This window comes from Candidozyma haemuli (assembly GCF_002926055.2).
Source record: "Candidozyma haemuli strain B11899 chromosome Unknown G_2014730914, whole genome shotgun sequence".
Taxonomy (NCBI): Eukaryota; Fungi; Ascomycota; class Pichiomycetes; order Serinales; family Metschnikowiaceae; genus Candidozyma; species Candidozyma haemuli.
Window position 1 is genome coordinate 45,899 of NW_020289905.1, and position 27,939 is coordinate 73,837.

General features: G+C 41.0%; 4 protein-coding genes across 4 annotated transcripts; 1 reads left to right on the plus strand and 3 right to left on the minus strand. All coding sequences in view use genetic code 12, as the record gives it.

Annotated features, from left to right (window-relative positions):
* On the minus strand, positions 1–957 carry CXQ85_004172 (RTA1 domain-containing protein; the record flags this gene model as incomplete). Its single annotated transcript, XM_025487800.1, has 1 exon — positions 1–957. One exon carries the CDS (start codon positions 955–957, stop codon positions 1–3), a length of 957 nt encoding a protein of 318 aa, XP_025341608.1.
* An 11,264-nt stretch (positions 958–12,221) lies between these two features.
* Positions 12,222–13,985, minus strand: CXQ85_004173 (CRAL-TRIO domain-containing protein; the record flags this gene model as incomplete). The annotated part of the gene is made up of 2 exons (XM_025487801.1): positions 12,222–12,408; positions 12,721–13,985. 2 exons carry the CDS (start codon positions 13,983–13,985, stop codon positions 12,222–12,224), a joined length of 1,452 nt encoding a protein of 483 aa, XP_025341609.1.
* A 7,663-nt stretch (positions 13,986–21,648) lies between these two features.
* CXQ85_004174 (uncharacterized protein) lies at positions 21,649–22,549 on the plus strand (the record flags this gene model as incomplete). Its single annotated transcript, XM_025487802.1, has 2 exons — positions 21,649–22,238; positions 22,396–22,549. The coding sequence occupies 2 exons, from the start codon at positions 21,649–21,651 to the stop codon at positions 22,547–22,549; spliced, it is 744 nt and encodes a 247-aa protein (XP_025341610.1).
* Positions 22,550–23,369: 820 nt separating this feature from the next.
* Positions 23,370–26,934, minus strand: CXQ85_004175 (cytochrome P450; the record flags this gene model as incomplete). The annotated part of the gene is made up of 3 exons (XM_025487803.1): positions 23,370–23,504; positions 23,534–23,588; positions 25,682–26,934. 3 exons carry the CDS (start codon positions 26,932–26,934, stop codon positions 23,370–23,372), a joined length of 1,443 nt encoding a protein of 480 aa, XP_025341611.1.
* Positions 26,935–27,939: the final 1,005 nt, after the last annotated feature.

A 27,939-nucleotide genomic window follows, 5' to 3' on the forward strand; every position in this document is an offset into this window, starting at 1 on the left:
TCACAGCTCCACTGGCTTCACACCACCACTTCCCACTTCTGTCTCATCCTTAAACGGATCACCTTCCATAACTCCCCCTCCAGACCCCTCCAACAACTTCTCATCTCTGGAAACCGGCCCAACCTCGGCAAAGTACCCACACACATCCTGCCAGCACAACAAGACCATATTGATAAACATCAACAAAAGGTCCAAAGTGTATAGAAACACCTCGTTCGAAATCAAGTACCCGTCGTAGCCCTCGATATACTCAACCGCTCTAATTATACACCTCACGAGAATCAACAAGGAGCATGCAAAAAGCGTATAAAGAAGCATTTGCCAGTTGAACCACTTTGACGGGGTGAACCTCAACGCCTGGGCTTCAGGACACGGGGTTTTCCATATTTTCCACTGGAAAAGCGCCGTCACGACCATGAAAACGCCAAAAAATGCAATTTGCACAAACAAACCAGCAATAATGATTCGTTCTGAAATATCAGCCTTACTCTGGTCAGCAGCACGAACAGAAGCTCCGATTCCTTGCATGAAAAACGAAATAACATCACCTAAAACAAAGATTTTCGTCAACCACTTTACTGGAACCAACGACTGATGAGCACTGTTCAACATGGCAATCACTCTGCCCAAAATCATATAAATAGTGGCTGCAAAAAGAGCAGCAGCCACAAGCAAAAGCACCGCTTGCATGATAAACGGATCCTTAGCCTCCACATCCTGTGAAGAAACACATCTTCCTATACATCCTATGATTTCACAGAGGCCTCCTAGAAGAAACGGAATGATGATAAGGGTACGTTTTTTGTCTAGTTTGGAGGCTGCTGGGTGGGTGAATGCTTTGTAGAACTGGTAGGTGGAGAACCCAGTGATGAAGGTGAAAGCTATGGTGAAGATGATGGCTGCGGCGAGAGATGGGTCGTAGTTGTAGAACTGGGGTTTTTCTGCTGGGCGGGACATATCTCGTAGTTGTAGCACTGAGCGGTGGAGTAGTTAACTTAGTGGATGGAGTAGTTATAGCACTAAGTGGATCAAGTAGTTATAGCACTAAGTGGATGAAGTAGTTAATAAGCTTAGTGGAACCAGTAGTTAATAAGCTTAGTTGAAGTAGTTAACTTAGTGGAACCAGTAGTTGATAAGCTTAGTGGATGTAGTTAATAAGCTTAGTAGATGGAGTAGTTAACTAAGATGATGAGTAGTTAACGAACTTAGGGGAACCAGTAGTTAACGAACTTAGTAGATAAAGTAGCTAACTTAGTATATGGAGTAGTCAATAAGCTCAGTAGATGTAGTTAATAAGCTTAGTAGATGTAGTTAATAAACTTGGTGGAGTAGTTAACTGAGTTAATTGTAGTAGCCCAGTTATAGCAGCTAACTAAGTAATGCACTGAGTTGAGGTAGTTAACTAGGAGTAGCTAACTGAGTTGGTAGTAGTTAACTGAACCAAGTGGATGGAGTAGTTAACTGAACTAAGTGGATGAAGTAGTTAACTAAGTGGATGTAGTTAACTAAGTAATGAACCAAGTTATAGAAGTTAACTAAGCAAAGGAATAGATAACTTATTAGATGTAGTTAACTGAGTTGGTAGCAGTTAACTAAGTAATGGACTAAGTTGTAGTAGTAAACTTAGTAGATGGAGTAGTTAACTGAGATGGTAGTAGTAGTTAACTAAGATGACGGGTGGTTAACTTATTGAATGGAGCGGTTAACTGAGTTGGTTGTAGTTAACTAAGTTGATAGTAGTCAATGGACCTAGATCAAGTAGTTGAGGAACTCAGTGATGTAGTTAACCAAGTGATATAGGTAGATCTAGTAGTCAAGCAACTTAGATAAGTAGTCACTGAACCTAGATCAACTAGTTAAGGAACTCAGTGGATGATCTGTTAACCAAGTAGATGTAGCAGTTAACTGGGTAGATGGAGTAGTTAACTGAGTGAACCAGATGCTAAGGAACCAAGTATGTCTGGAAGTTAATGAGCCGAGAGTAGTAGTTAACTCAGTAGATGGAGTAGTTCAGGTCCTCGGTGATCTATTAGTTAAGAAACTAAGTATGTTCAGTAGTTAATGAACTGGAAGTAGTAGTTAACTAAGCGATGGAGTAGTTAACCAGGTGGATCTAGTAGTTAAGGAACTAACTGGAAGTGGTAGTTAACGAAGTAGACCAGTAGTTAATGAAGTAAGTCAGTAGTTAACGAAATGACCCTTGATAACTGACTAGATATAGTTAACTAGGTGGATTAGTAGTTTAGTTAACTAAGTAAGTCAGTAGGTAACTGAGTAAAGGTATAGCTAACGAAGTGTATCAGTAGTTAACTAAATGAACCTTGGTAACTAAGTATTGGTAGGTAACTGAGTAGATATAGTTAACTAAGTAGATGTAGTTAACTAAATGAACCTTGGTAAATGAGGATTGGAAGGTAACGAAGTGTATCAGTAGTTAACTAAGTAAGTCAGGAGTTGCCCAAGTAATGGAGTAGTTAACTGAGTAAGTCAGTAGTTAACTAAGTAATGGATCAGTCAGGAACCAAGTGATCTGACAGATATACAGCTTAGTAGATCAGTAGTTAACTGGGCAATTGAGCAGTCAGCCAAGTGGTCTAGTACTTAAGGAGCTCAATTGAAGCAGTAGCTGCAGCTGTAGCTATCAAGTGTAGATGCCTTATGGATGCCTTATGGAAGCCTTATGGAAGCCTTAAGTATGAACACTCACGAACCAAGCGAAGCAGACACCAGGCGTATTCAGCAGTCAACGAACGAAATAGATCTGACAGTCAAGTAACTTCCCAGGTAGTCTATACTCTATAGTCTATAGTTTCTTCTCTAAAGTATGTCTATACTTTATAGTATGTCTATAGTATGTCTAGGAAGTGCCAGATGAGTACCAAGCAATATAACTTTGGTCTTTGTCCTTTATAACCAAAAAGTATGAAATGACCTTATATAAGACGCCTTCCTCGTGTCTCAATCTCTGGAAGTCCAATGTGTGAGTCTGCACGGCGGGAGATTTGTAGCAAGTCCAGGCGAAAGATCTTGCTGACTAAGAGTTTTTATTGGATTGGAAGATTTTCTTGGTATTCCTGAAATTGGACTGGATTTGTTGGTCTGGGCTTTTTTGAGCGTTCACCAGATGAGTTTGCGGCAGTGGAGGTGGGCCAGGTAGGGAGGCAGTTGATGAAGAGGTGGAGGTTGGATGATTGGAGAAAATGGAGGACTTTGGTGAAGTGGACTCGTAAATCGTCGGGTTCGGGATCTTGTGGACGTTGTTCCTTGTTGGGTTCGTATTTTTCAGGAACGTTCTTGGCAGCAACAGAAAGGCAAGAGCAACGAGGACCAGCAACGAGGAACGAGTTGCTGGTTACGAGTTGATGTTTACGAGTTGATGTTTACGAGTTGATGTTTACGAGTTGCTGAAAATGAAGGGGAAGGAGAACTTTTTACGAGTTGCTGAAGATAGGTTAACTCAGAGTCTAGAAGGTAGAGGAGACTAGAAGGTAGAAGATGGAAGGTAGTCTGGTAAGAAGTGACGAGTTGATTTTGCCGAGCGTAAAAGGAGAAGGAGACCTTTTTGACTACGAGTTGGTAGATATATACTATTTAAGAGGCTAGAAAGTGGAGACTAGAAGGTGGAGGCTAGACTGGAGGCCTAGGAGGTAGTCTGGTTTTGTGAGTAGAAGGAAGACAGGAGGTTTTCTGGTTACTAGCTGCTGAAGAGGAGAAGTTATTGGTTACGAGTTGCTGGCTACGAGTTGCTAAGGTTTAGCTTACTACGAGTTGGTAGAGGTATACATACTCAGAGGATAGACGGTAGAGACTAGGGTTTAGAGGCTAACTGGACGGTAGAAGTATACTGGAAGATAGTCTGGTTACGAGTTGATGGTCAAGTGTTACTGAAGATTAGCTGACTCAGAGGCTAGAATAATTAAGAAGATTGACTGGAAGGTATGTGGAAGGTAGAGTGGAAAGAAGAGTAAAAGTGGAGGGTAGTCTACAAGTTGATCTTGGCGAGTGATAGAGATTGATAAGAAGCAAGGAACGAGTTGCTGGTTATGCACTGAAGACTGGAAGGTAGTGAAGACTGGAAGGTAGTGGATAGAGTGTAGAAGATGGATTGGTTACGAGTTGGTGGAAGGTACACTGGAAGGTAATATTACCAGTTGCTGAAGATAGGGCAATATAGAGTCTGGAAGTTGAAGAGTCTAGAAGGTAGAAGTGGATTACTAGTATTTGAAAATATGCTGATTAAGAGGCTAGAATGGAGTGTATTGAATGTAGAGGCTAGACTGGAAGGTAGTCTGGTTGTGGAAGAGGCTGGAAGACTGGAAGGTGGATGGAGGGTAGAACGTAGGCTAAGAGTTGCTGATTATGTAGTGGTTACAAGAAGAAGGTAGAAGAGTCTGGTCAGCCAGTATCTGTCAAAGTGTAATTTAACCAACCACTTGCTTTCCTTGTTCTTCAAGAAGATTGTTCCTTAGTCTGGTCAGTTGGTGGAAGATAGAGTGATAATAATTCACTGTCTAGTAGACTTTTGCTAACGGTAGAGGCTTACCAGTTGCTGATGCTTTGGAGTCTAGAGCAAGACTCACCAGAGGATGGTCTGGAAGGTAATGGATAGAATGTAGAATGTAGTAGAAAGGTGGAAGTGGGAGGAAGGCAGTTGGCTTGAAAATAGGCTAATTTAGAGTCTAGAAGGTAGATTGAATGGAGGTAGAAGGAAGACAGGATGGAGAAAAGACAGCCAGACTGAGAGTTGCTGATGATGGAACTGGAAGAGTCTAGTATGTAGAAGAGACTGGAAGGTAGAATGGATTACCAGTTGCTGAAGATAGGCTGATCCAGAGGCCAGAAGGAAGAGGCTGGAGGTAGAAGATGTAAGTGGAGAGTAGTTGACTAAGAGGGAACGAGTTGGTCTTGTCGAGCGTAAAAGGAGAAGAAATTGGTTAAAGGAACGAGTTATTGGTACGAGTTGATGATGACGAGTTGGTAGAAGTATATATACTCAGAGGATAGAACTTAGAGGCTAGACTGGAAGGTGGACTGGAAAAAGTAGAGTGAAAAGAAGAGTGAAAACTCCACCAACGGCACCACCAAAGAAAGACCCAAACTAACTCTAATACGGTTATATAACGCTCTTCTATCGCCCTGAACCTCCTTAGACTATATATCGATCTCTATGACCAACCTTTGGCCTTTTCACTACATCGAAATCTCACACTAAGAAGTAACGAGTTGCTCTTGGAAGTGGAAGGGATAGAATTTGGTTGAGAGTTCTAGATTAGCTGGTTTAGAGGATAGGGAAAGAGTCTGGAAGGTGGTCTAGAGGTAGACTGGAAGATAGGGTAGAGGAGGTTGGTAGACAAGCAATTTGTTACTCGAGGTCAACTCGGTAGCCTGGAGTGTAGAGGCTGGAAGATGAACTTATCACGAGTTGGTAGAGGTAGACTAATTCAGAGGATAGAATGAAGTGGATGAAAGGTAGTCTGGTTACGAGTTGGTGGAACATAGAGTGATAATAATACGAATCACTGTAAAGTAGGCTTGAATGGAGAAGAGGCTGGAAGGTAGACTGGTTGACTAAACGGTAGACTAAAAGAAAGACTTTAGGGGTTTCTGATAAGCTTCTTACGAGTTACTGTGAAGTATTCAGGAGGTTGTCTGGTTCAAGTTGATGGAAAGTAGGCTGATTAAGAGAAGGCAGAGGCTATAAGGAAGACTGGAGGTAGTCTGGTTGTGTGAGTAGAAGGTAGAAGAGTCTGGAAGGTAGAAGATGGAAGCTGGAAGGTGGATAGTTCACGAGTTGTTCTTGCGTGGAAGTAAGTGGAAGTAGAGAGCGTTGGTTACGAGTTGCTGAAGATAGACCGAAGCTTACACCGGAAGATGTTGGTTAGAAGTCAATGTAAAGTAGTGTAATTGAGAGGCAAGAAGATATGCTTATTACGAGTTGACGAGTTAACGAGTTGTTATTCTGGAGTGACTAAGAGGCTAAGAGGAAGAGTGGAAGGTATACTGGAAAGTGGATTGGTATGATCTTGCCGAGGATGAAAGGGAAGAATTTGGTAATGGGGAGTTGCTGGTTATGAAGTGGTTACGAGTTACTGAAGATAAGGTTATCACGAGTGAAGAAGGTGGAGGCTATAAGGAAGGTAGGCTGAGTAGAAGGAAGACTAGAAGATGAAGAGCGTGGAAAAGTGGAAGACAGACTGGTGATGGGATACTGATTATAGAAAGATTACGAGTTGCTGGAGGTAGAAGAGAGTGGAAGGTAGAGGCTGTAAGTGGATAGTTTACGAGTTGGTGGAGGGTATATGGATGGGCACGAGGAGTTGTTGGATATGAAGTGGTTAAGATTAGCCTGGTACGAGTTACACCTAGGAAGATAGAGTGAGTGGAAGGTAGACTGGATTACGAGTTGCTGATGCTTCTTTGAAGTCTAGAAGCAAGACTCACCAGAGGGTGGTCTGGAAGGTAATGGGTAGAAAGGAAGTGGGTGGAAGGCAGGCTTTTTACTTTAAGCAATGTACTCTGGAAACAACATATAAGTTCTCTGAAACCTCTTCTGGTTACTAGGTGCTGAATAGGGACATTAAGAGGCAAGACTGGAAGGTAGACAGGTTAAGAGGCTGGAAGGAAGATTTTTATGATCTAGATGATACTCTGGAAGGTGCTCTGGGTAGATGGGTACCTTGAAGATGGACTGGTCGAATGACTAGAAGGTAAAAGAGTCTAGAAGGTAGAGTAGACTGGAAGGCAGAAGGTGGAAGGTGGAATTAAGTGGATGTGGAAATAAATGGAAATAAATGGAAATAAGTGGAAGTAGGTGGACATAAGTGGAAGTGGACGCTGTTGGTTACGAGTTAAAGGTAGTCTAGATGATAAGCTGATGAAGAGGCTGCAAGGTAGACTGGAGAGTAAGCTTCCAGAAGATAGGCATATTAGGAGGCAGTAAGACAGAGGCTGGAATGTAGAAGACAGACTGGGAGGGTGATTTTGAGGGTGGAAGAGGGAACTGGAAGACGGAAAGCTGTTGCATGGGATTGGGTTGAAGATACAAGCTTTTACTTATCAGTTAGTGGTTAGAAGCTGTTGCCTGGAAGGTCCCGAAGCCTGGCAATCAATGAAGAGGCAAGAGATTAGACGGTAAAAACTCATGACTGGAAATTGAAAGAACAATGATATGAGGCTAGAAGTCGGAAGCTATTTTCTTATAAGGTTAGAAGCTGGTGGTTGGGGCAGAAGGTGGAAGTTGAAGGTAGTTTCTGGAAACAGCTGTTAAGTAGCTTCTGGTAGATTTTGGCTTTCTCTGGCTTTGTGGGCCAGTTTAAGGTTTAAGGTTTGATGGAATGGAACGTTGGATTGGTTGGGGAAGAGTTGTAAGAGGAGTCAAACAAGTCAGACGACGAAGACGGTACGAGGAAGGCTCCTGATAGTTCTTCAGAGGCATTTGCAAGAAAGAAGAAGGGAATGTAATGAAGACCAACTTGTAGTGGTAGTTTTGAAAGAACGAGAAGAAGATCTAAGTGTAAGAGTATAGGGCTTTTGATTGGAGTAGCTAGATTTATGAACTCTTAACGGAGATACCCTCTTCTTTCATCCTTCAAAGACTCAATGTACATCTTTTTTAGAGTCTCTCTGGAAGCTCTGTGGTTTCAACTCCATCTTAACTTCATGTCTTTAAGGTTCTGTGAAGCCTACTTACTTCAAGTAAAAGACTTGATGTTTCTTTCAATCACTGGAGGTTTCGGTCGAAAAAGTGACTTTTTTCTTTGATTCAAAAGGATCCCTAAGATCGTAGAAGGCCAGGGAAGTTTATATTCTTCACTTTCTGGTCATTCTTCTGCTGTTTTTGGCGTTTTGATTGGACATTTTTTGAGTACATTAAACAACCCACAATATCTCCTTCAAATCCACCAAAAACCATCCAAAAACCACCAAAAAAAGCACAAAACCAATCAAATGACCTTCTACATTTCCCTCAAACCCCTTAAAATGCTCTAAGTACCAACTTCCCATGACCATTGCTCGCATCTTTATTGGTTCAAGCAAAACCACTGAAATACCACCAAAACCCGTCCAAATTCGGCCCTGAAAAAACCACAAAAACAGCAACAGTTGTGAATTTTCATGACCGTTCGTGAATGGAGATTGTAGAGGTGAAAAAATGGAGAAATTTGGATGAGTTTTGGTGGTTTTATGGTTGGAAAATGGCGGTTTTTGGGTTTGACAGAAAAGGCCAGATTTAAGTAGAAAAACAACGTCAAATAACAAATTTAACGGTAGAATATGAAAGAGGAAGAAAAATGACATTGTTTGGATCAAAAAACGACGATTTTATGACCACTTTTGATGCATCTTTGTTTCGGTATAGATTTACCTGAAAATGCCACTTAAAAGGCCAAAAATGGTCAGAAAGGGGTGATCCAAAAGCTTCCAAGGTGAAAGAAGACACCAGGAAACCCATGAAACCATTTATTTCAACGTTTCAGGTTGTTGAGACACCTTTTCTTTATATGGTTTCGTTGGATGCCTTTAAATGCCCAGAAACAGCCTTTTTCGACCAAAAAAAGCTCCAAAGGCAACAAAACTTCGGTAGAATCGTCAGGAACCGCCAAGAAACAACCTGGCAGTACTCAGGGCCCCCAAAATCCACTTTCCAACTTTAACTAGTCATTTTGCAGCCATTGGACTTTTCAGATGCACAAATCCCCGCTTTCTGGACGCAATTCTTATCCGATTTCAACGGCAACTACACGAAAGTGATCGTCAAGGCCGTCTCTAGACGATGGAGAAGTTCGTTTGACGAGATTTTTGGAATTGACGAGTTTAGATGAACAAAGGTCGATCGGGAGGATCATAGGGAACTGAAAGGTGGGGTAGAATAAAGATAAGAAAAACCCATGCACCGCCGGATAAACAAGAAAACAAATTACTTGTGAAAAAAAAAAAAAGAAAATAAAAAAATCATAAGAAGAAATAGAAAAAACCCGTGCACCAGTCATATTCTTCTTCTTTTTCTGCTTCTCTTTATCTCATGCTAAATAATTTCTTTTTTTAGACATTGTTCATGCATTAATCGGAGATGAATTATGCATGTCTAAAGAGGGGATCTATATACAGAATTAACCTCAAATTTTACGAGGTGGGGCAGAAAAATAAATTTATGTCGCGGCCAGCGGCTAAAGCGGTTATATCCTGCAGAATGGCCCAGCCCAATCTCCGTCTCTACCTGGTACTAGTAGTGTTGACTTTAGAAGTTGAGTTTTAATGATTTTGAATTTTTAAAACTTGGGTAATGTAGAGGCGGAGGAGGGCTACATGCTGGTGAAATTTGGGCATCCCAGCGCCAATATTCACCGAAATAACTGCACATTTATATTCCCCATATCTCCATGTCCAAACTGCAAAATTAGATCTTTTAAAGCAAACCACTAAAAACAAGCAAAAACCGTCCCGTTCGAGTCTCTGTCAAACGGCGATGAAGATGGACCGTTTCTTAAAGTTTAAGGTTTGAAAGGGCGGGCTTCGTTTTGCTGTTTTGGGAAAGGTAATGGCGAGAAGAGGAATGTGAGGAAATGAAGGGAAGGTGTGGTTCAAAGGGGATGAAAGTAGCGGGAATGTGTTGGGGAGGGTTGATAGTATGGGGATTTAAATTTTGGCGGAATTTGGAGCTTTTTTGATGGAGATTTAACGGAATTGGGCTTATTTGAGGTGAGGAAAACATAAAAGGGATGGTATTTCTATGAATTGGCATGGGATGGGAATGAAAATGGTACCATTGTGTAGAGGTAAATTGGGGGAGTCGAATGGTACCAAAAAGGTGCTTGTTGGGTTTCTGGATCGGGTTTTGGGTGGACATTTAAGTATTTGGGTCATGGAGGGCATAAATGGACATAGAAACGTCGAAATTTCATGGGAAATTCGGTGAATTACAGTAAATGAAGTGAAGGATTTGAAAGCAACGAGTTTGGAGAGTCGAATGGTGCTGTTTTGGTTTGTTTTGGACCAAAGTAAGGTTATGTAAAATGACCATTTAAGGAAGGTCCAAAGGGCGTATAAACAGGCAGAAAAAAGCCCCAAAAACAACAAAAACACGTCAATTACCTTTTTAAGAGCAAGAAGACGTTCATGAGCTTTGTTTTGGTTTGTTTCTGACGGGTTTTGGTGTCTTTCTGTGGATGTATAAAAACACCTCATGGAAGGTCACCAGATGTCCAAAAACGGCCGGAAAAAGACTTCAAAACTCTCCAAAAAGCACATAATTAAATTAAGGAGGTAAAAAGACGTCTAGTGAGTGCTTTTATATTGCAAGTCCGTCAAAAACTGGTGACTTAACTGGACATTTTCTGTAAATGGCCATTTGAGCAAAACCAGGACCAGAAAAGGCAGAAAAGATAGCTAAAAGAAACAAAAATTAATTTAAACAGTCATAAGATAATTGCTCTACCTCTTCCTGTTCTTTTTTCTCCAAAAATTCGTGTATTTCTCGACCATCGACATCTCAGCCAATCAGAGACCCCACGTAAAAGGATCAATATCACGATTTGAAGAAAACCAATAACACTATTGGAAAGCGACGCGTTTGAAGATTTCAAAACTGTTTTTAAAATTTGTTTTGGGTTACTGGTTGGCCAGAAAAGTGAGGATTTGATGATTTTTAGAGGATATTGCTTTTAGAGACCCAGAAGTCCATCAAAACGCTTTCAAAACGAGCGAAAAGTTATCTAGGGAAAGAAAGCACGCTGAAGATGACTAAAATAATATTAATTTAATGTTGTTGGTCTTTTTGGGCGACTTTGGTAGGGCATTTTCCATAAAAAGTGGGTTTTCTGGATTTCCAGTGAACCGATCATTTTCAAATTTAAACGGCACCAAAACAACACCAAATGGCGTCTAAACAACTCAAAGAAGAGATTTAAAAGCTTCTTTTGACCATGCTACATCTTTTTCTGCCAAAAAAATGGACCCTTTTCTGAGGTAATTCCATGTAATTTGAACATCCAATAAAAGCACATTTTGAAGCCCCAAAAACGCCAAAAAAACGACATAAAAAAACTCAACGCGTCTTGAAGAACCTAATGAACCTTTTAAATCGACTTTTTGGTTGACTTTTCACTTCTTTTAAGTGTCCTCTCAGACACCTCTCTATACCCTTCAGTTTATGTCCGATTTCACCCCAAAAAACGCCAAATTGAACCCAGGAAAGACGTAGATGATTAAATATGCTGTTTTAATTGATATTGGAGCCTTTTTGGCGAAGAAAAATACATCATTTTGGCACGTGTACGTCGATTTATACTTTATTTTCCGCCGAACCAAAAACCCCCATTTAAACCGTCAAAAAGGACAAAACCAAAAAAACCAATAAATTCAGGGGAATCCAGAGATTCAGAAAAATCCACAAAACCCACCAAAAACGTCAAAACCTTCCTTTTCTCGTCGGATTCTCGGATCCATTTTTACCCGAGGAACCTGGAAATACCCGCCATACACCTCCAAAAATTCCTCAAAAACACCAACAGAACCACGAAAACCACCACAATTACCTCCACAAATTTTCTTGAATTGTTTAAGCCACGTTGGCGTTGTCGTTTGGAAGACCCTGGCGATTTGCAGCCACAATTGGGTTTAAAGCCACGTGGAGGGTGATAGAGAAGGGATACGGAGATGAAAGTGGTACCATTGGGACCGTCGGAGTTAGGAGATTCCAATGAAACAAGTTTGAAAGATTTTGGATTATTTTTGGTGGAAATAGCTGGGGGTTTACGTTTAATGGCTTTTCTAAAAGACCCGTGCACCACGATGATTCATAATCATAAGACAATAGAAGAATACGTCATCGGATTTATATGCAGTATTTATCAACAAAAAGAGGGGAACTATATACAGGAAAACACCACAAAAAACTCTCCAAACAAATACCAACAAAAAGAAGAACAAACTACTTTGTTTAAAAGCGACGGCGTTAGACATTTATCCCCGCCGCTCTACAAGTGCCAAATATCTTAATAATTTTCTCTGTTTCGGTAATCTCCGCGTTCCCAGGAACGTAGAGATATTTATTCAGGAGTAGGTAAAAATTTGAGGGTAATAAGGGAAGGGCAGGAGGTTTCCTTCCAGCGCCAAAAAACCGGTCTCTGGCGTGGAAGCGAAGGCGAAAGGAGGTGAAGAAGGGGGAGGTTGAAGGAAAGGGAAGTGTCAAAAGTTGGAAAGGTATCTCAAGGAAATGGAGATCATCTTAAGAAAGTGAAGATCATCTCAAGGAAATGGAGAGGATCTTTAATTTTCAAAGATTCAGATCTCAAGAAAACGAAGATATCTTTGATTTTTAAAGACTCAGACATCTTCAATTCCAAAGATTCAGATATCTTCACTTCCAAAGATTCAGATATCTTCAACTCAGACATCTTCAGATCTTCACTCAGGAATCTTCAGATCTTCACTCAGACACCTTCAGTTCTTCAAATCTTCACTCAGACATCTTCAGCTCCAAACTCAGACATCTTCAGTTCCTGCGGAACTTCAGAAGTCTTCGTTTTGGACCTTCAGATGCTTCGTTTCTGAAACTTCTCCCCCTCGGCACTCCGTCATCTTCAGTTCCTGCGGAACTTCAGATGTTCTTCGGTTCCAAACTCAGACATCTTCGGTTCCTTCGGAACCTCGATGCTTCGTTTGGACCCTCAGAACGACGGAGTCCCGATCGCCCCATCCCTATCAAACACACCCCTCGACCTGATATACGGATCCAACTCCAAATAATTCTTCGCCAACTCAGCGCCCAACTGAATCTTCAAGTCCAAAAGCTCCGTGCTCTCCTTAGCACTCTTCGCCTTAATCCAAGCCAACGTCGTCTCAATAAACGTATACGTCAACTCCTGTCTATCCTTCCACAACTGTTCAAATTTCTCATCCTTTGGAAGAGTACCGGCATTTTCCTTAGTAGGCTTGATGTACTCAGGCTTATAATCATCATTTCCACCCAAATCCTTAGGAATAAACTTCTTATCGGCAAACTTGGCCAAATCGTCTGCATTCTTTGTAAAGTGCACCTTGGAAGCAACCACAGGGTCCAACCAGCCCTTGATAATCTTCCACACAGCGTTAAAGATCCAAGGAGCTTTATGGATCCAAATGGCAGAAAGAGATTCCGGATAATTAGCTTCAAACGCCTTGGCCAAAAACTTAACGGCACTCAAATCGGCATTCTTCAACGAAAACCCGTTCATATCGAAAAGAATATTGGCGCCGTCATTGCCCAACTCGTAATCCTTCAAGGCAATTCTCACCCATTCGATAATCAAACAGATAAACCGCTCAAAGTCCTTTTCTGGACAATCCGAGCCAAAGTGCTTCTTCACACGAATCACCACAATCGGGCCGCCGTCTCTGTCGACGCCTCTAAAGTACGCCTTTTCCATCTCAAACGCTTTAATGATTTCTGGGTGTTTTTTCGAATCGTAAATCTCCAAATCACCGTCCATCGTCCATTTATCCACCGGATACTCCTTCACCTTCCATTCCAAGCATTTAGCAGCCATATCCACAATGGCATTCAACTTAAACTTCCTGGCTCTCACAAAACGAAGCATATTGTTATCTGGCGAGTCATTCCTCAACGAAGCCCAAAACGCCTGGTGCAACTCGGCTGGCTTGAATTTCGCCAAGTGCAGATAAACCTCTTTGGAAGGAGCCTTCGCTTTCACGTCGTAAGTGCCTTCATAAGTCAATGCTTTGCCCTGATTGGCTTCAAACGTCTTTTGGGTTCTTTCGGTGAATTTTGGAGCTGCAGAAACGGCAGAAGCGTCCAGAACTTTGGGGAGAGCGTTTTTGGCCTTTCCAGAAACGAATTTCTTGCCTCCTTCGATATCTGAAAACGAAAAGTCGTCCAAATCGTAACCAAACGATTTAAGGTATGCTGCCCAAGTTTGCTTGAAAACGACCTCGTGTTGGCCTTCGATGGACCAGACTCTGTCTGGCTTGCACTTTCCCTGAGTCATGTGATGAGAAATTGATGAAAAAAAAAGTTCAAAAAAAGTGGGAATTGGCTGTTTATATAGTTTTTGGGAGGAGGGGGTTTTTTGGGTTTTTTTGGATTTCTGTTGATTTGCGGGGACGGAGGGGGTTATATGCAGGGCAGAGGGTTCTTTTTTTTCACACTGATAAGGCAAAGAAAAGGCCAGGGAAGAGGGATTGGAGGAAGGGTGGCCGCCGGGACGACGCCCCGGCGGGTCAATTGGTAGAGGTATCCTTTTAACCGGGTGTGGTTGCCAGAAAACTAGGGGATTTGGAGTGGCTACGTCAGAGGAGGGGTGGCTGGAGGTACGGGTTTTTACCTTTTCCAGGTAACAATCAATCAATCAAAAGAAGTTTGAAAGAAAATGTCGTCTGTCTCCCACTCGCCCGAGGGAAAAGAATCTAGTCACATGATACGCATGTGACGCACTTTTTCCCCAACGCATGTGGCCCTGGGCAAGGGTGCATTCGTGCATGCAAGTTGCGGGGACTGCATATAGACCTAGCGACCCATTGTTACCGGCGGGTTCCTTATTGTTCTGCCCGATTCGCGCATCTTTTTGCGAGAGGGGCACATCCTGTACACTGCCCAAAACGGAAAAACTTGACCAAGAGGAAAACCCGTACACCAGGTGCCCCTCTTGAAAAAACGAACCCCCACAAAAATAACCAGCAATTCATAAAAACCCAAAAATGAAAGAAAGAAATAAAACGAAGAAATCAAAAAGGCTTTTTGGTTTCTGGAAATCCTTAAAAAAGCAAAGCTTCATTAAGAGAATTTACCGTTTTTGGGGAGTGTTCTTTTTATTTCTTTTTCTTCTTTTTTCTACCCAAAACGGACATTTTTCAAGTGGCTGCAAAATCTGAAAATTTCCAAAACCCACATGTAAAAAATGAAAAAGTAAACCTTAATTTGGCGAAAAACGGAACCGTTTTTCTTCAATTTCAACGACGGATTCGTAAATTTCAACCAAATTCACACCTGCCACGTCTTTTTTGGTCCGTTTTGCATCCATTTCTCGTCTGTTTCAGGTGCATCTTTATCTTGTGAGATTTTTTCTAAAGATATGTCTTTGTTTTTTGAGAGAATTGACAGTTGGGGGAAAAATTAGGTGGTTCTGATGGGATTTTGAAGAAACTGATGGCTCCAGCGTTCAAGAAACGGCGGGTTTAGTGTATTTTCGTGGTTTTTCGGTTGATTTAGGTTATGTAGAAGGTGAAGATTGATGGAATGGGCTGGTTTGGCGAAGAAAAGTGGTTTAAAGTGAGAAGGAATTGCTGGAGAGTGTAGGAAAGTTGATTAAGAGTGTTTAAATCGATGTTGGCGTTGTTTCTGGCGGTTTTGGATTGGAAAAAGTGGTATTTTGAAGGTTTTGACGGATTTTGACGTTTTTTTGACATATTTTGGTAACTTAAACGCTCCTAATCCAACGAAACCAACAAAACACTCCTATTTCTGGTACTTCTAGTTGCTTCCCTTCGTTTTCCCCTTCTTTTGGTCCAATTTGGTCCAAAAATGACCAAAATCGACCAAATTTTCACCGTTTTCCACCAATTCCAAACCACATCTCCACGTAAACACATCCAAAACCATCAAAACGGTTTCGTTTCCCCTTCTTTTCTTGCAAATCCACGTTTTCTCGTCATTGTTTGGGCCAGTTTCGCCAGAAAACTCACAATCGTCTTTGTTTTCCGTCCAGTTCCCCCCAATTGCCGTTTTTGGGCCGGAAAAGTTTGGAATTTAAAGGGCAATAATAAAATGGACTGAAATTGACGTTGTGGAATTGTTTTGGATTGGAAATGTTGGCTTTTTTTGGTGAATTTATGGCCATTTCGTGTTTCCAGGGAATGAAGGAAATTCGGGGGTTTAATTTGACGAAAATGCACCCAAAATTGACGAAATAAATTTCAATGGCTTTCTAAACGTCTGGAATTGTTGAAATGCATCTTTTTTGGTTCATTTTGGTGTTTTATTTTGTTGTTTTTGAAGACCTCTTTGTACCCTTAAAAGAGCACCAAAAAACGCCAAAAAAAGACCTAGATGTCCACTAAAACTCACTAAATATTCTACTTAAAGCATTCTGGAGCCTTGAAGACCACCAGAATCAACAGAACAGCATCTTGTTTACCCGTTTTCGTCTTTTTCCCATCGGTTTTCGACGTTTTCTGACGATTTTCACCTTTTCAGGCCTCCTGAAGCCAATTCTTTTTCAATAAACGTCAAAACAACACCATTCTTTGAGAAATTTAAACATCTATAAAGTAAGGTACTGTTGGTTTATGATATCTTCCTTCTTGCATTCAGAAACTGCCTTCTTTAGTTTCCTCGTTTTATGCTTTTCACGCCTTTCAACACTTCCCCTATTTTTCACTTTCACACCACCAAACTTCCTTAAACGCTTTTCATAAGACTACTGAACGTTCTACGACTTGAAATTCCAACTACTTCGTCTTTTCCTGGTCGTTTTTCGTTGATTTTTGGACTTCCTTATATGTATGCGCTTACAGGGCCTTCAAGTATATCTCCCGCTACAGACACGCCACGAACATGAAAACAACATCAATGGACTCCAAGGAATGCCTTTATTAAGATAGAGGCTTGATCTAACCGAAAAGATAAAGTTTTGGGGATTTGGCAGAAGGTTTAAATGGCTTGGGGCAAGCTGGTGTACGGGTTTATTGGGTGCAAAAATGGTTCACCGTCAAAAAGAACCTCCATTAAACCCCATGAAAAGTGAAGATTTGTATAATTTAAAAGTATCATTGGAGAGCCCCAAATCTGCGGATTCCAAATATGTTATTGGTCGTTTCATAGCGTCACTGCCCGTGGAGTATTCATGTCATTTCTCATTTCCCATACTTAAGCGCCCAAATAGACAAACGATCATTTTAAAGAAATCCAAAAAGGAGGCAATAAAAAGAGAAAATTCAAGAAAAGAAGAGAGTCTTTCCAAAAATTAAAATCACTTTGAGAGAGGTCACTTTCCGGTTTTAAGAGAATGAGAGAAATAAGAGACCAGAGAGAGAAGAAATCCATATAATAAAGATACTTTAAAGGAAGTAAGACCGCTCAAAAGCTTCCAGAGAGGAGCCAGAGAGAGTTACATCTCTAAAACTCTCAAATAACTTTGTATCTCTTTACACCTCTTTAGAGACTTAAGAGACTACTTTATTTCACATTATATCTCTTTGAATCTCTTAAATATCCAAAGACTGAAACCTCAAAGCCCATCTTCTTCAAGAAAAGCAGTAATTGTGGAACTGGCGCTTTTCGAAAACAGACGAGGTTCAAGTTCTCCCTGGAAAGAGGCACTGAAAGGAAAGACCTCTTTAAAGACCCCAGTATATCAAAAAACCACTTAAGACGCTTTAGATCTCTTTATCTCTCTCTAACCACTCAAGATAACTTTAGAGACCCCCTTGTATCTCTTAAGATATCTATAGATCTCAATATGCTTCTTAATCTCTATATATCTCAACCACTTGAGTCCTCTTTCGAGCTCCAAATCACTCTAAATCTCTTTATATCTCTTTGGATTTCAATGTACCTCTTTCGACAGCTCCAGGTCTCTCCAAGTCTCTCTATATATCTCAACATACCTCTTTGAACAGCTTTAAATTGTTTTAAACAGCTTTTAGACAACTACAGGTCCCTCTAGGCTTCAATGTATCTCAATGTATCTCTATATATCTCAATAAACCTCTTTAGGACACTTAAGTAAGTTTAGAGACAGCTTTAGATCTCTATAGATCTCAATGTACCTCTTTAGAAGAACCAAGTCAACTCAAGAGACTACTTCATATCTCTATGGATCTCAATGAACCTCTTTATGCCTCTTTATCTCTTTCCATCTCTTTTATCTCTTTAGATATCTTTATATCTCTATATACCTCTTTAGACAACTTAAGACCACTTAAGAAGACTTAAGAGACTACTTTAGATCTCTATATATCTCCATATACCTCTTTAAATATCTTAAGACCACTTAAAATCTCTCTATATATCACTTTCCATCTCTTTAAATACAAAGTGCCTCTCTTAACCGACTTAAGACATCTCTCAACCACCCAAAGATCATTTTCAGGTCTCTTTAAATCCAGAGACGTTTTGGAACCTCCAGGACCAATTTTGGCCAATTTCTTCCCAATTTCTTCCACTTTCTTCGTCCCATTCTCAATTTCCACTTCAAACCTTTCATTTACCTCCCAAAACCGCCAAAACCAACGACATTCTCGTCCAGAAAAACAACCCCAACTTCTCCAAACCTTCAAAATCCCATCGTTCCAAACAAAAAAAACCACCAGAATTCTCCAACTTCCCCAGATTATAAGCCCTGGTTTTTGCAAATTCCTGGCCGTTTCAAAGCCTCCAAATTCCCCACAAAAAACGGTTGCGTGGATGTTTGAAGAAAGAGGGAGGGTTTTTGGGGAAAATGGGGACGTGGAAATGGTTAAGGAAAGTTTTGGGAACGTTTTGGTGAAAGTTTGGTGTTTTTTGGACGTTTTTTGATGGAGTTTTAGCTGGTTTTTTGGTGGTTTTTTTGGTTGCAAGTTTTCACTAAAAAAACATCACCAAATGGAAAAAAAGCAATAACCAGGGAAGTTAATCCCAAGAAGAAACCAAAACCCTTCGTTTACCTTCATTTTCGGTTTGGTTTCCATTGCTGGAAACCGTCTTTACGTCATTCTTTCGTCTTTGCCGAACGAGGCTGAAAAATCCACAAAAACGGCGGAAATTTGATGTAGAAATGACAAAAGTGGGTGGAAGAAGTAAACTAAAAGGCCCCAAAAGCTTCAAATCCCTTTATTAATGCAGTTTTGGGTTTAAAACTGGGGGTTTTCGTCGTTTCTGGTGGTTCTGGAGGGTCTGAGGGAAATTCCAAATATCTCCACACACAGAAACGACAGGCAAAATACAACAACACGTTTAGTTTGAGGAGACTTAGCCCTACCTCCTGCTACTTTTAAAATTTTGAAAAGGGGTATTTTTGGGGGATTTGGCGGAGGGTGTAATTGGTCTGGGGTAAGCTGGTGTACGGGTTTAGTTCCAACGTCAACGTCAACGTCGTCAACAAAAGCAGTTTTATTTCAAAGTAAATGGATGGTTTATGTGAACTGGGGTGGAAAAGGTGAAGTTTTCGGTGCTTTTTGGAGCTTTTTTGGACGTCAATTGGCCCAGAAAATCATCTTACCATATAAAGTAGTCTTTCCAGCCAAAGAGATATCTCTCCCAATTCTCTCAATTCCTCTAGTTTTCTTTTTATTCTCTTTTATTAACGTAACTCTTGTTTATTTTGCTCTTTTTCTTTCCCAAAGCCTCTGGAGATCCTCCGTGTTGGACCACAACGATAAGTACAGAACTCTGAAGAGTAACAAGAAGCCGTGGATTTAATAGAATTGAGTCTTTTCGAGCAAAAGAGAGTTGAAAATGAACAAATAAAAAAAGATGAACAATGAAAAAAAAAACACAGCTTTCATGGTTCTTAGAATACGTCGCCAGTGGTTCTTTTCTTTTACTAAGAACTGGAGTAGCAAAGAAGCAAGTGCTTCTTGTACTTCCACCATTTCCAAAAACAGGAAAAACCATCAAAAACCATTCACCATTCTCCAGCAAAATTGACATTCTCTTCCTTCATTCTTCAGTACCTGGTCCACCTAAAATTGGATTCCTATTCTCTCAATTCTAACCAGAAAGCATAAACACAAACCCACCAATCCTTGTAAGACCATGAAACAGTTGAAGACCAAAAAATGCACTTAACGCTGTGGAAGTGTTCCTTTGGCATTGCTCTTAATCTAAACTACCAGTTGATGGTAAGAGGAAGCAAAAGTTCTATTCCCCAGGTTCTATAAGTATACTCTATGATATACCAAAGACGTAAAAAAGAATGAACATTTCAGCTCGTAGACTTAAGTAGTTTTTCACTTATGCTAAGAACTATAAGATGCCAGTGCCATCTTTTAACTAAAAGAACTAAAAAGGTAAATACCTCCCAGTCAGCTTCAACTCTTCCAGAACACTTATTTTTCATAAAGGCTGTTGCCATCGTTAAATCGAATATATAGTTATTTCTTATACAAGAAAAGTAAAATATTTAGGTTTACCACGTACTTACACATTTATAGAAACAGAATTTACTAGATTTATTGACCTTGTGGGAAGAGAGCTATGGTCGACCGTTGATCAACAAGATATATACATGCTAATGGAGCTGCTTTTTTTGTCCGAAACTCCAAGAAACAAAGAATATTTGAAAGAAATAGACAGCTTTTAATAAAGTAATAAAAATCATCTTCCCTCCTTCTTCCACCCAAAGTTGGAATCTCATCACTCTTCATAAAATGCACTTTACGCTTTCTGGAACTATAGAATACTTGTTTCAGCTCATTTGAATTCAATCTCTGATTAACACTAAACTAGGGTATCTTTAGCTCCAGTTTTAGGCCATTGGGTACTTTCAGTTCCAGGAAAACCAGAAAACGTGGATTCTAGATGAAAAGCACACCTCTCTGTCCTCTCCAATCATTAAAGTACCTTGTAGTAAACATCAGCTCTTAAATTGACTAAAATACTTCAGGAACAACCAAAACGCCTGTTTCGTCAGGTTAACCAATTTTCTCCCTTTTTGTCCACTTTCCAAGCACTTTCCAAGCACTTCCAGTCCACATCCCAAACGAACCAAAACCCACCAAAACCCACCAATTAACCCCCCCAAAAAACATAAAAAACCAACGAATACCAACTTCCAACCCTCCCTCTTTAAGCCTTTTTCCTTGATGTTGGCAATCTCAGTTCTCCCTTCTTCAACTTCCTTAGCAACCTCTTTCCAGTCCGATAAAAGAACGGCATAGTAAGGGATACCGATACGGTTGCAGTTCATTAGGATAGCAGGTGCTTTTCTTTGGAGAGCCACTGAGTACACTGTTCTTGAAGAAACGTATACCTGAGCATTTCCACAAGACAAGGCAAAGAACAAGCCGCATTTTGTTGGTAATGAAAAGGTGGCTAGTTGTTGATGGTAAACCAAGCAACAATAAGGAAACCGGTAAGACTACAAGCTGCTCGTGGAGGAGATCAAATTGCTTCTCCTGAAGAACCTTGTAACGATCGAGGTTTGCTGAAACTTCTTGAAATATCAGAAAATGCCTTCAACTTCTTTTGCCGAAGCTTCTCTTTCTCCTTCTTCTCCTCAGCTTTCCATTTTTCCTCTTCAATTCTTTTCCGCTTCTCTTCTTTCCTCTTGGTTTCTACTTGTCTTTTTCCTTCTTCTTTTCCTCCCTAAGCTTTTGTTCATCCTTCATTCTTCTCCTTCTCAAAACCCCAACTCCATTCCAAAAAGGCAACTCCAAGACGAACCTCACCCTGAATTCCCAAAACCTCCATTTTCTCCATTTTCTGCAAATCCCAACTTCTTCATGTCATCTCCAAAAAGCCCAAAGAGCCCAAAAAGCCCAAAATCCAACTCTGCCAACTCCCCCAAATGGGCCATAATCCCAATTTACGCTGCCTTCATTCTCCAATTGTGGTTTTCATCACCAGGCGGAATCTCCCCCAAAAAATACACTCTATCCACCGAAAACTGGTTCAAATACACTTCAAACGTAATAAACCTGCTCGAGGCGCTTTCTCCAGGCTCGACCCGCCAAATGGCATCTTATATTCCTGAAAACTGGCCATACGGAGAGTCTGAATACCAAATCTCGTACTTTGGCAAGTGCAGAGTGTCCGAAACCGAAACTGCTTGTGTTTGGAACGTCTGGGGCGACTTTCCGTTTGTTTCGTGGGATATGGGCCTTTTGATTGCACGAAACTGGACACAAAACACTAAAGAACAGCAGGAAATCGCCCATGCCTGGGAAAGAGCCACTTTAGAAGCTCTTTCTTCCTCTTTGGAGACGATTCAAAGCGTTTCGAGGTTTTCCAGTCCTCCAGAGTCTCCAAAATCCACCTTCAACGCTGAAGCCATCCAGGTTATTCAAACTTTGAATATCTGGAATCCAAATATAACCAACCGGCTAGTTCTGTTGTTTCTGCTCTTCTTTTTGGGCATTTCGGCGTTGCTTTTGCCGTGCAGCTACAAACCAGCGTTTGCTTTCGCCCAGCTTTCCTTCTTTTTGCTTCCTTTCTTGCTCTGGGAGCCTTGTGGAGAAGGAGGAGACGTTGAGAAGGTTTTTGACTTTGGAGTAACGTTTTGCGTGGTTTTTGGCGTTGCAGCGTTGGAATATTTGGGTTTGAGGTTGGGAAGGACCAGAAATGAAGACTGGATTTGTTTCTGGACAGGTTTGGTTGATGTTTTGGGGAGAAAGGTTTGGGAAGGTGGGAGGAAGGTTTGGGGAAAGTGGAGGGAAAGAGAGGAAGTGGAGGAAGTGGAAATGGTGGAGATGGAGGTTTAGAAGAGAAGAAGAAGAAGAAGAAGAAGAAGAAGAAGAAGAAGAAGAAGAAGAAGAAGAAGAAGAGGAGGAGAATACAGATGTAATACTCATAGCTCAAACAGTGGCTGCTAGAAAGTCTGGTTTGCCGTATTTGGGCCAAACTTCTGAACAGTAAGGGTTGATTAATTAAAAAAAAAAAATTGTGGAAGCACGATTTTACTTGTTGGGTGTTTCCAGGAATCCCAGATTGGGCCTTGTTCATCCTCCAGCACCTTCTTTCTAGTAAGACTACTACACTTATCAAATAAAGTGGAAGTGCAAGACCTAAGGAGTATCAAGAACAGAAGATATCTCTCTGGATGAGGATCTCTTCCAATTCTTTAATTGCCGACCGTCCTGATCTCTCTGAGAAAGTTCTTGGCCTCTCTCAATGGGAAGCATTGATTTTGGTTCTTGTTTATGAATGGCAAGTCAAGGGCGCTGAAAGCAAGTGAAAGTGGAATCAAGTGGTTTCCTCAAAAGCCAGAACTTCAATGGCATAGTTCCTCACGGAAAGGGTTCTTGTTCAGCCTGACTTGTGAAAAATACGACCAATTGTCTATAGCAATGCTTGTTTGTCTAGGTACAACAGATCAGAGTCTTTAAAAATTCAAAAGATTTATTCACTGATTATGACGCATGCCACTTTAAACAGTAAACTACCCAGATGGTATGAAGCTAAAATGTTTATAAAAACCTTCGGGTGACCTTGCAAAGTAGATTCCTTGTTTCTACAGCGATATTATCATGTTCAAGATATCTGATTGGTTCCTTTGAAATTAAGTCAATAGCAGCAAATGGTATCTCTCTGAACAAACCTAGCGGCATTTCGTGAAACTGCATCATCTCTAGATTGCAGTCAATGGTTTGGCTCTATTGGGCGCTTGAACGGCGCTGGGGAAGGCCCGTTTTGGTTTTTTTTGAAACAGGAGTAAGAACAGTCTGTAATATGAGGATCAATGAGGTTCATAAGTAGTGCTTCGTTTCTGAGGACCCTGGTCTTTCATCCATGCAAGGTTGTTAGTTTCCTTTGGAAGCTCTGGGTAGGCCTTTTCATGGAACTCAGGATCGTTAGTATCCATGTGGATGTTCTTGGTGCAATTTGGTAATCGTCAGACACAACTTCGTCAACTTCTTCCAATTCATGCCCATCATTCTCCTTGTCAGACTCAGCACTTCCATTATTTGAAGTTCAAGAGACTATGCCTTGTTCACTTCACCGGTGATATATGGTAATTCAATGCCATTTCTGCAATATTTAAAATTCAACAAAGTGAAAGAAATTGATAGTTTGGTGGAAGAGTACTCTAAGATAAGAGCACCACCAATCCAGCCATCATGTCCTTCAGCATGTACATGTTTACTGCTCTCTTTAAACCTAGCTTAAGACCCTGTAAGAGCTCATCTTCTTGAGGTTTTCCTCATGGATACGTTGAGCTTCACTTATCATCTCATCTAGTAAATCAATCACTTTCTCCTCCACTTCTCACCGTAAACCAATAACCTTCGATTCATTACTTTACCATTTCTCATAAACCTCTACCATGAACCCTCCAGTGGACTACCAATTACCTTTGCTTATCTCTTTCCATTTGGAAACTCATCATAAAAAGCCATCACTTATTATATAATCCCTACCATTTACTTATTTCATCCATATACCAACAACTTTTCTTACCATACCTGAAACCATCTCATTTCCATATCTCATAATCTTTCTTCCCCAATTACCAGAAACCATACCTTCAGTTTCCCATTACCATATTCCATAAACCATAATCCTTGATTTCTCTAAAAATATCTTCCAAATCCTACTTGTCTGATAAACCATACATTTGTCTTCCCTGATTACCGGAAACCATAAACCGGCAACTTATCACATATCGTAAACTGTTTACTCATCACATACGATATTCTGTCTACTCATTATACTTCATAGGCCATCCAATTACCGTAAACCTTTACTTATCTAATATCATCTAACCACGGTCTTCCCATACTATTTACACCATTTATATTCAATTTCATACTTACCATATTTCATCCATACACTTCTCTTCCTACTACCATATATTCAATCACCATAGAATAAATCACCACTAGCCCTAGACATAAACCATTCATTATATCATAATCCTACTCATTTCATAAACCATTTACTTACCATCACCATCCATAAATCTATCATAAATGGTCCACTTATCTTCCTCATTGCCATATATCATATACTTTCAGTTTCCTATTACCATAAACCATCTCTTCAATTTCCTCTATTATACCCATAACTCGTTTCCTATTACCATACACCATAAACCATCTTCAGCGCCTACCATAAATACCTTATCATGAATCCTCTACTTATAGTATAAACCAATAACCTCTGGTTCTATCTCACATCAATTACTCCATAAATCATCCACATATCATACATCATAAACCCTCCACTTATCTCTTACTACTATTGACCGCTGCTTATCTCTTACTTGTACCGTAAACCATTTACTTATTTCATGTCATAAACCTTATATCACTTTCATATTACCATAAACCATAAACCTCCAATGTCCTCTTACCATAAACCATATGCCTAACGAAGCAACTCCTTATAAAATCCCATCAAATACTGTTATAATATGAATCCTCTTCTTATCTCACCAGAAACCTCTGGTTATACCATTTGTCATATACCATCTGCTTAACATATACCGTCTACGCTACCTGCCATTCCCTTTAATACAAACTCTTTTCTTGTTACACTTTCCATAATCCATTACTCATCTCATGTCCATTTACTTACCTTGTATCATCAACCATCCATATCTCTATAATAAATGGTCCACTTATCTTTCTTAATTGCCAGAAACCATATTCTTCAATTTACTATATTACCATAAATAGTATATTCTCAGTTCCTATTACCATAAACCGTATATCTTCAATTTACTACTTTACCATAAATAGTATATTTTCAGTTCCTATTACCATATCCATAGCTTGTTTCCTATTACCATAAACCATCTCATAACTCATTATATCATAATCCTACCCTCCTTCACCAAATACGTCCATTCAGCTCTCAAAGCCGTTGAAACCCCAAAGCACTCCATAAACTGTAATCTCCAAAGTCTAAACAGTCTTAAACTTATCATAACAGAAGCAGCAGCCAACTGAAGAGAAGCCTTGGTTGGTTCCAGAAGACGCTGTTTCTTCATCCAATCTTCATTTCTTCATTTCTTCATTTCTCCCTCTCCTCCTTCATCTCCCCTACATCACCTTCACTTTCACGCCCTCCGTAAACTTCAACACAGCGTTGGCCAACGTTTTCGGCGGGTACTCTCCAATTCCACTCTCCAACGTCTCAAACATCTGGGCCAACCGAACCAAAACGTACAGAACCTCTGTTAGTGCAAACTGCTGGCCTAAGCAAATCCTGGGCCCACTTCCAAAAGGCATAAACGCCCAGCCAATCTTGGAAAGACGCTCCCAGCGTTCTGGAGAAAAAGCATTGGCATCTGGACCATAAAACTCCTCCAGACGGTGAATACAAAAAAGCATAACCACGATAATCGTCCCTTTGGGAATAAAAACTGGCGCTTTTCCGTTTAAACCTCCCCCCGCAGGCAACGTCGTATCCTTTACAGCCTCCCGAAGGTTCAGGGGCACTGGCGGCCACAAACGAAGCGTTTCGTTCACCACCCATTTAAGGTAAGTACACTTTTTGAGCGATTCGAACGTTATAGAGTCGATTTCTTCCAGAGTTTCGCCTTTTCCAAAGTACATAAACACTTCAGAACGTAGTTTTCTCCAGATTTCTGGATTCTGCGCTAGTTCCATCAACGCAGCCAGGAGAAGAGCCGCTGTGGTTGCTCTTCCAGCTATTAAAATGTTCAAAAGCTCATCTCTGATTTCCACCGGGTTTCGAGTCCTTTTGACCAATTCATAGAGGAAGATATAGCCCTTTTTCGATCTCTCTTCGATCTCCTCAGGTTTCAACGCCAACGCCTTGTCCACAAACCGGTTTGTGTAGTCGTGAATGCTCCTTATACTTTGCCTAAACTGCCTCGAGTTGGCCATCCAGTAGAAGTCAAAAAGAGACAGTCTTTTCGCCAAATACGACCCCACAAACCCTAGAGATTGGTCAAAACCAGCTCCCCATTGCTTGACATCTTCCTTTAGTACATCTACGCTTTCTCCAAATAGAAAGTGTGTGGCTGCGTCCAACGTGAACCCATAAAACATCAACTCCATGTCCACCATCTCGCCGCCACTCTTCTGGATCTGCCGTGCTAGCATCTGGACATGCGGTTCGAGCATTTTGACATGGCCCACTTGTTCTCTGGCAAATTGTGGTTTGAGGAGTGTTCGTGAGTGTTTCCATTGACGTCCCTCAGAAGCGAAAATGCCGTTTCCCAAGAGCGGACCAAACGCTGGCCGCCGTACGCCCAAATTAAAGTCGTTTACTTGTGTCGAAAAGACCGCTTTCATCACTTGGGGACTTCTGCTGAGGATGAGTTGTTTCATTAGTGGCACCGTTAGCGAGAAAGCGTTGGTTTGGGTTTTTTCGAATTTCTCGGTCAATTTTTGGAGAAAAAAGCCCAGAGAAGTACTGTTGGAACCGTCGAAGAACGTAGGAAGCGTCTGGAAGACGTTTCGGTGGTTTTTGATGGGTTCGGTGTTCCATTTTTTGGAGTAGTAGTGGTACTTGGCTGCGTGGAGTGAGAAATTTGCAGCCATTAAAAGAGCCGCCACAAGGGCGATTTTGACGGCGAAAACGACGAATTCGGGCATTAGAAGGCCGGGAGAACCTTGGGAATGGTTTTTTTTGGGGTTTTTGGGGGTGTTTGGTTGGTGATCTTGGCTTGTGAATTTGCAACCGGTTTCTCCACACCAGTGCAGGACGAGGAGGGTAGAAGTATGAAAAATGGTCGGTTTTTGGTGGTTTTTGGACCGGGAGAGTTGGATTTTGACGAGGAAGGTGGTGATGGTGGTGGTGGAGGCTTTTTTTGGGTGAAATTTGGTGGAAATTTGGAGGTTTTGGGGGGATGTGGTATATGCTGGTGCACGGGTGTGGGAATCCCCTGAAAAATTAAAATTTGAGGTACCCCAGGTTTTGGGGGTTTATATGCAGGTCGTACTGTTGGGTGCAAAAAAAATGGACATTAACTACATGCTCTAAGTGGAGGTATAGGGGCGGAGGGAGTGTTGTTTTTACAGGAGAGTGAAGAAACCGGGTTGATATTTTGGGGGTCCCGCTTTTTCCGGCGAAAAAGCGGGTTCTGGGGGAGTTTTGGGTGGTTTTGGGTGTTCAGGACAGCCAGTGGGTCTAGGAGAGCAGAAAAAACCACCAAGAAAGTACAAAGAGCGTCTACATAGTCACTACAATCAGTTATAAACCACTATCGGCTTTACTTAGGTCTGTAATGGGAGATTAGTGGTGGTTGGTGGTAGAAAGACCCGTACACCAGCTTACCCCAGACCAACCAGACCGTCAGTCAATTTCCCCAAAAATAAAGTAGTTTAAGTGAA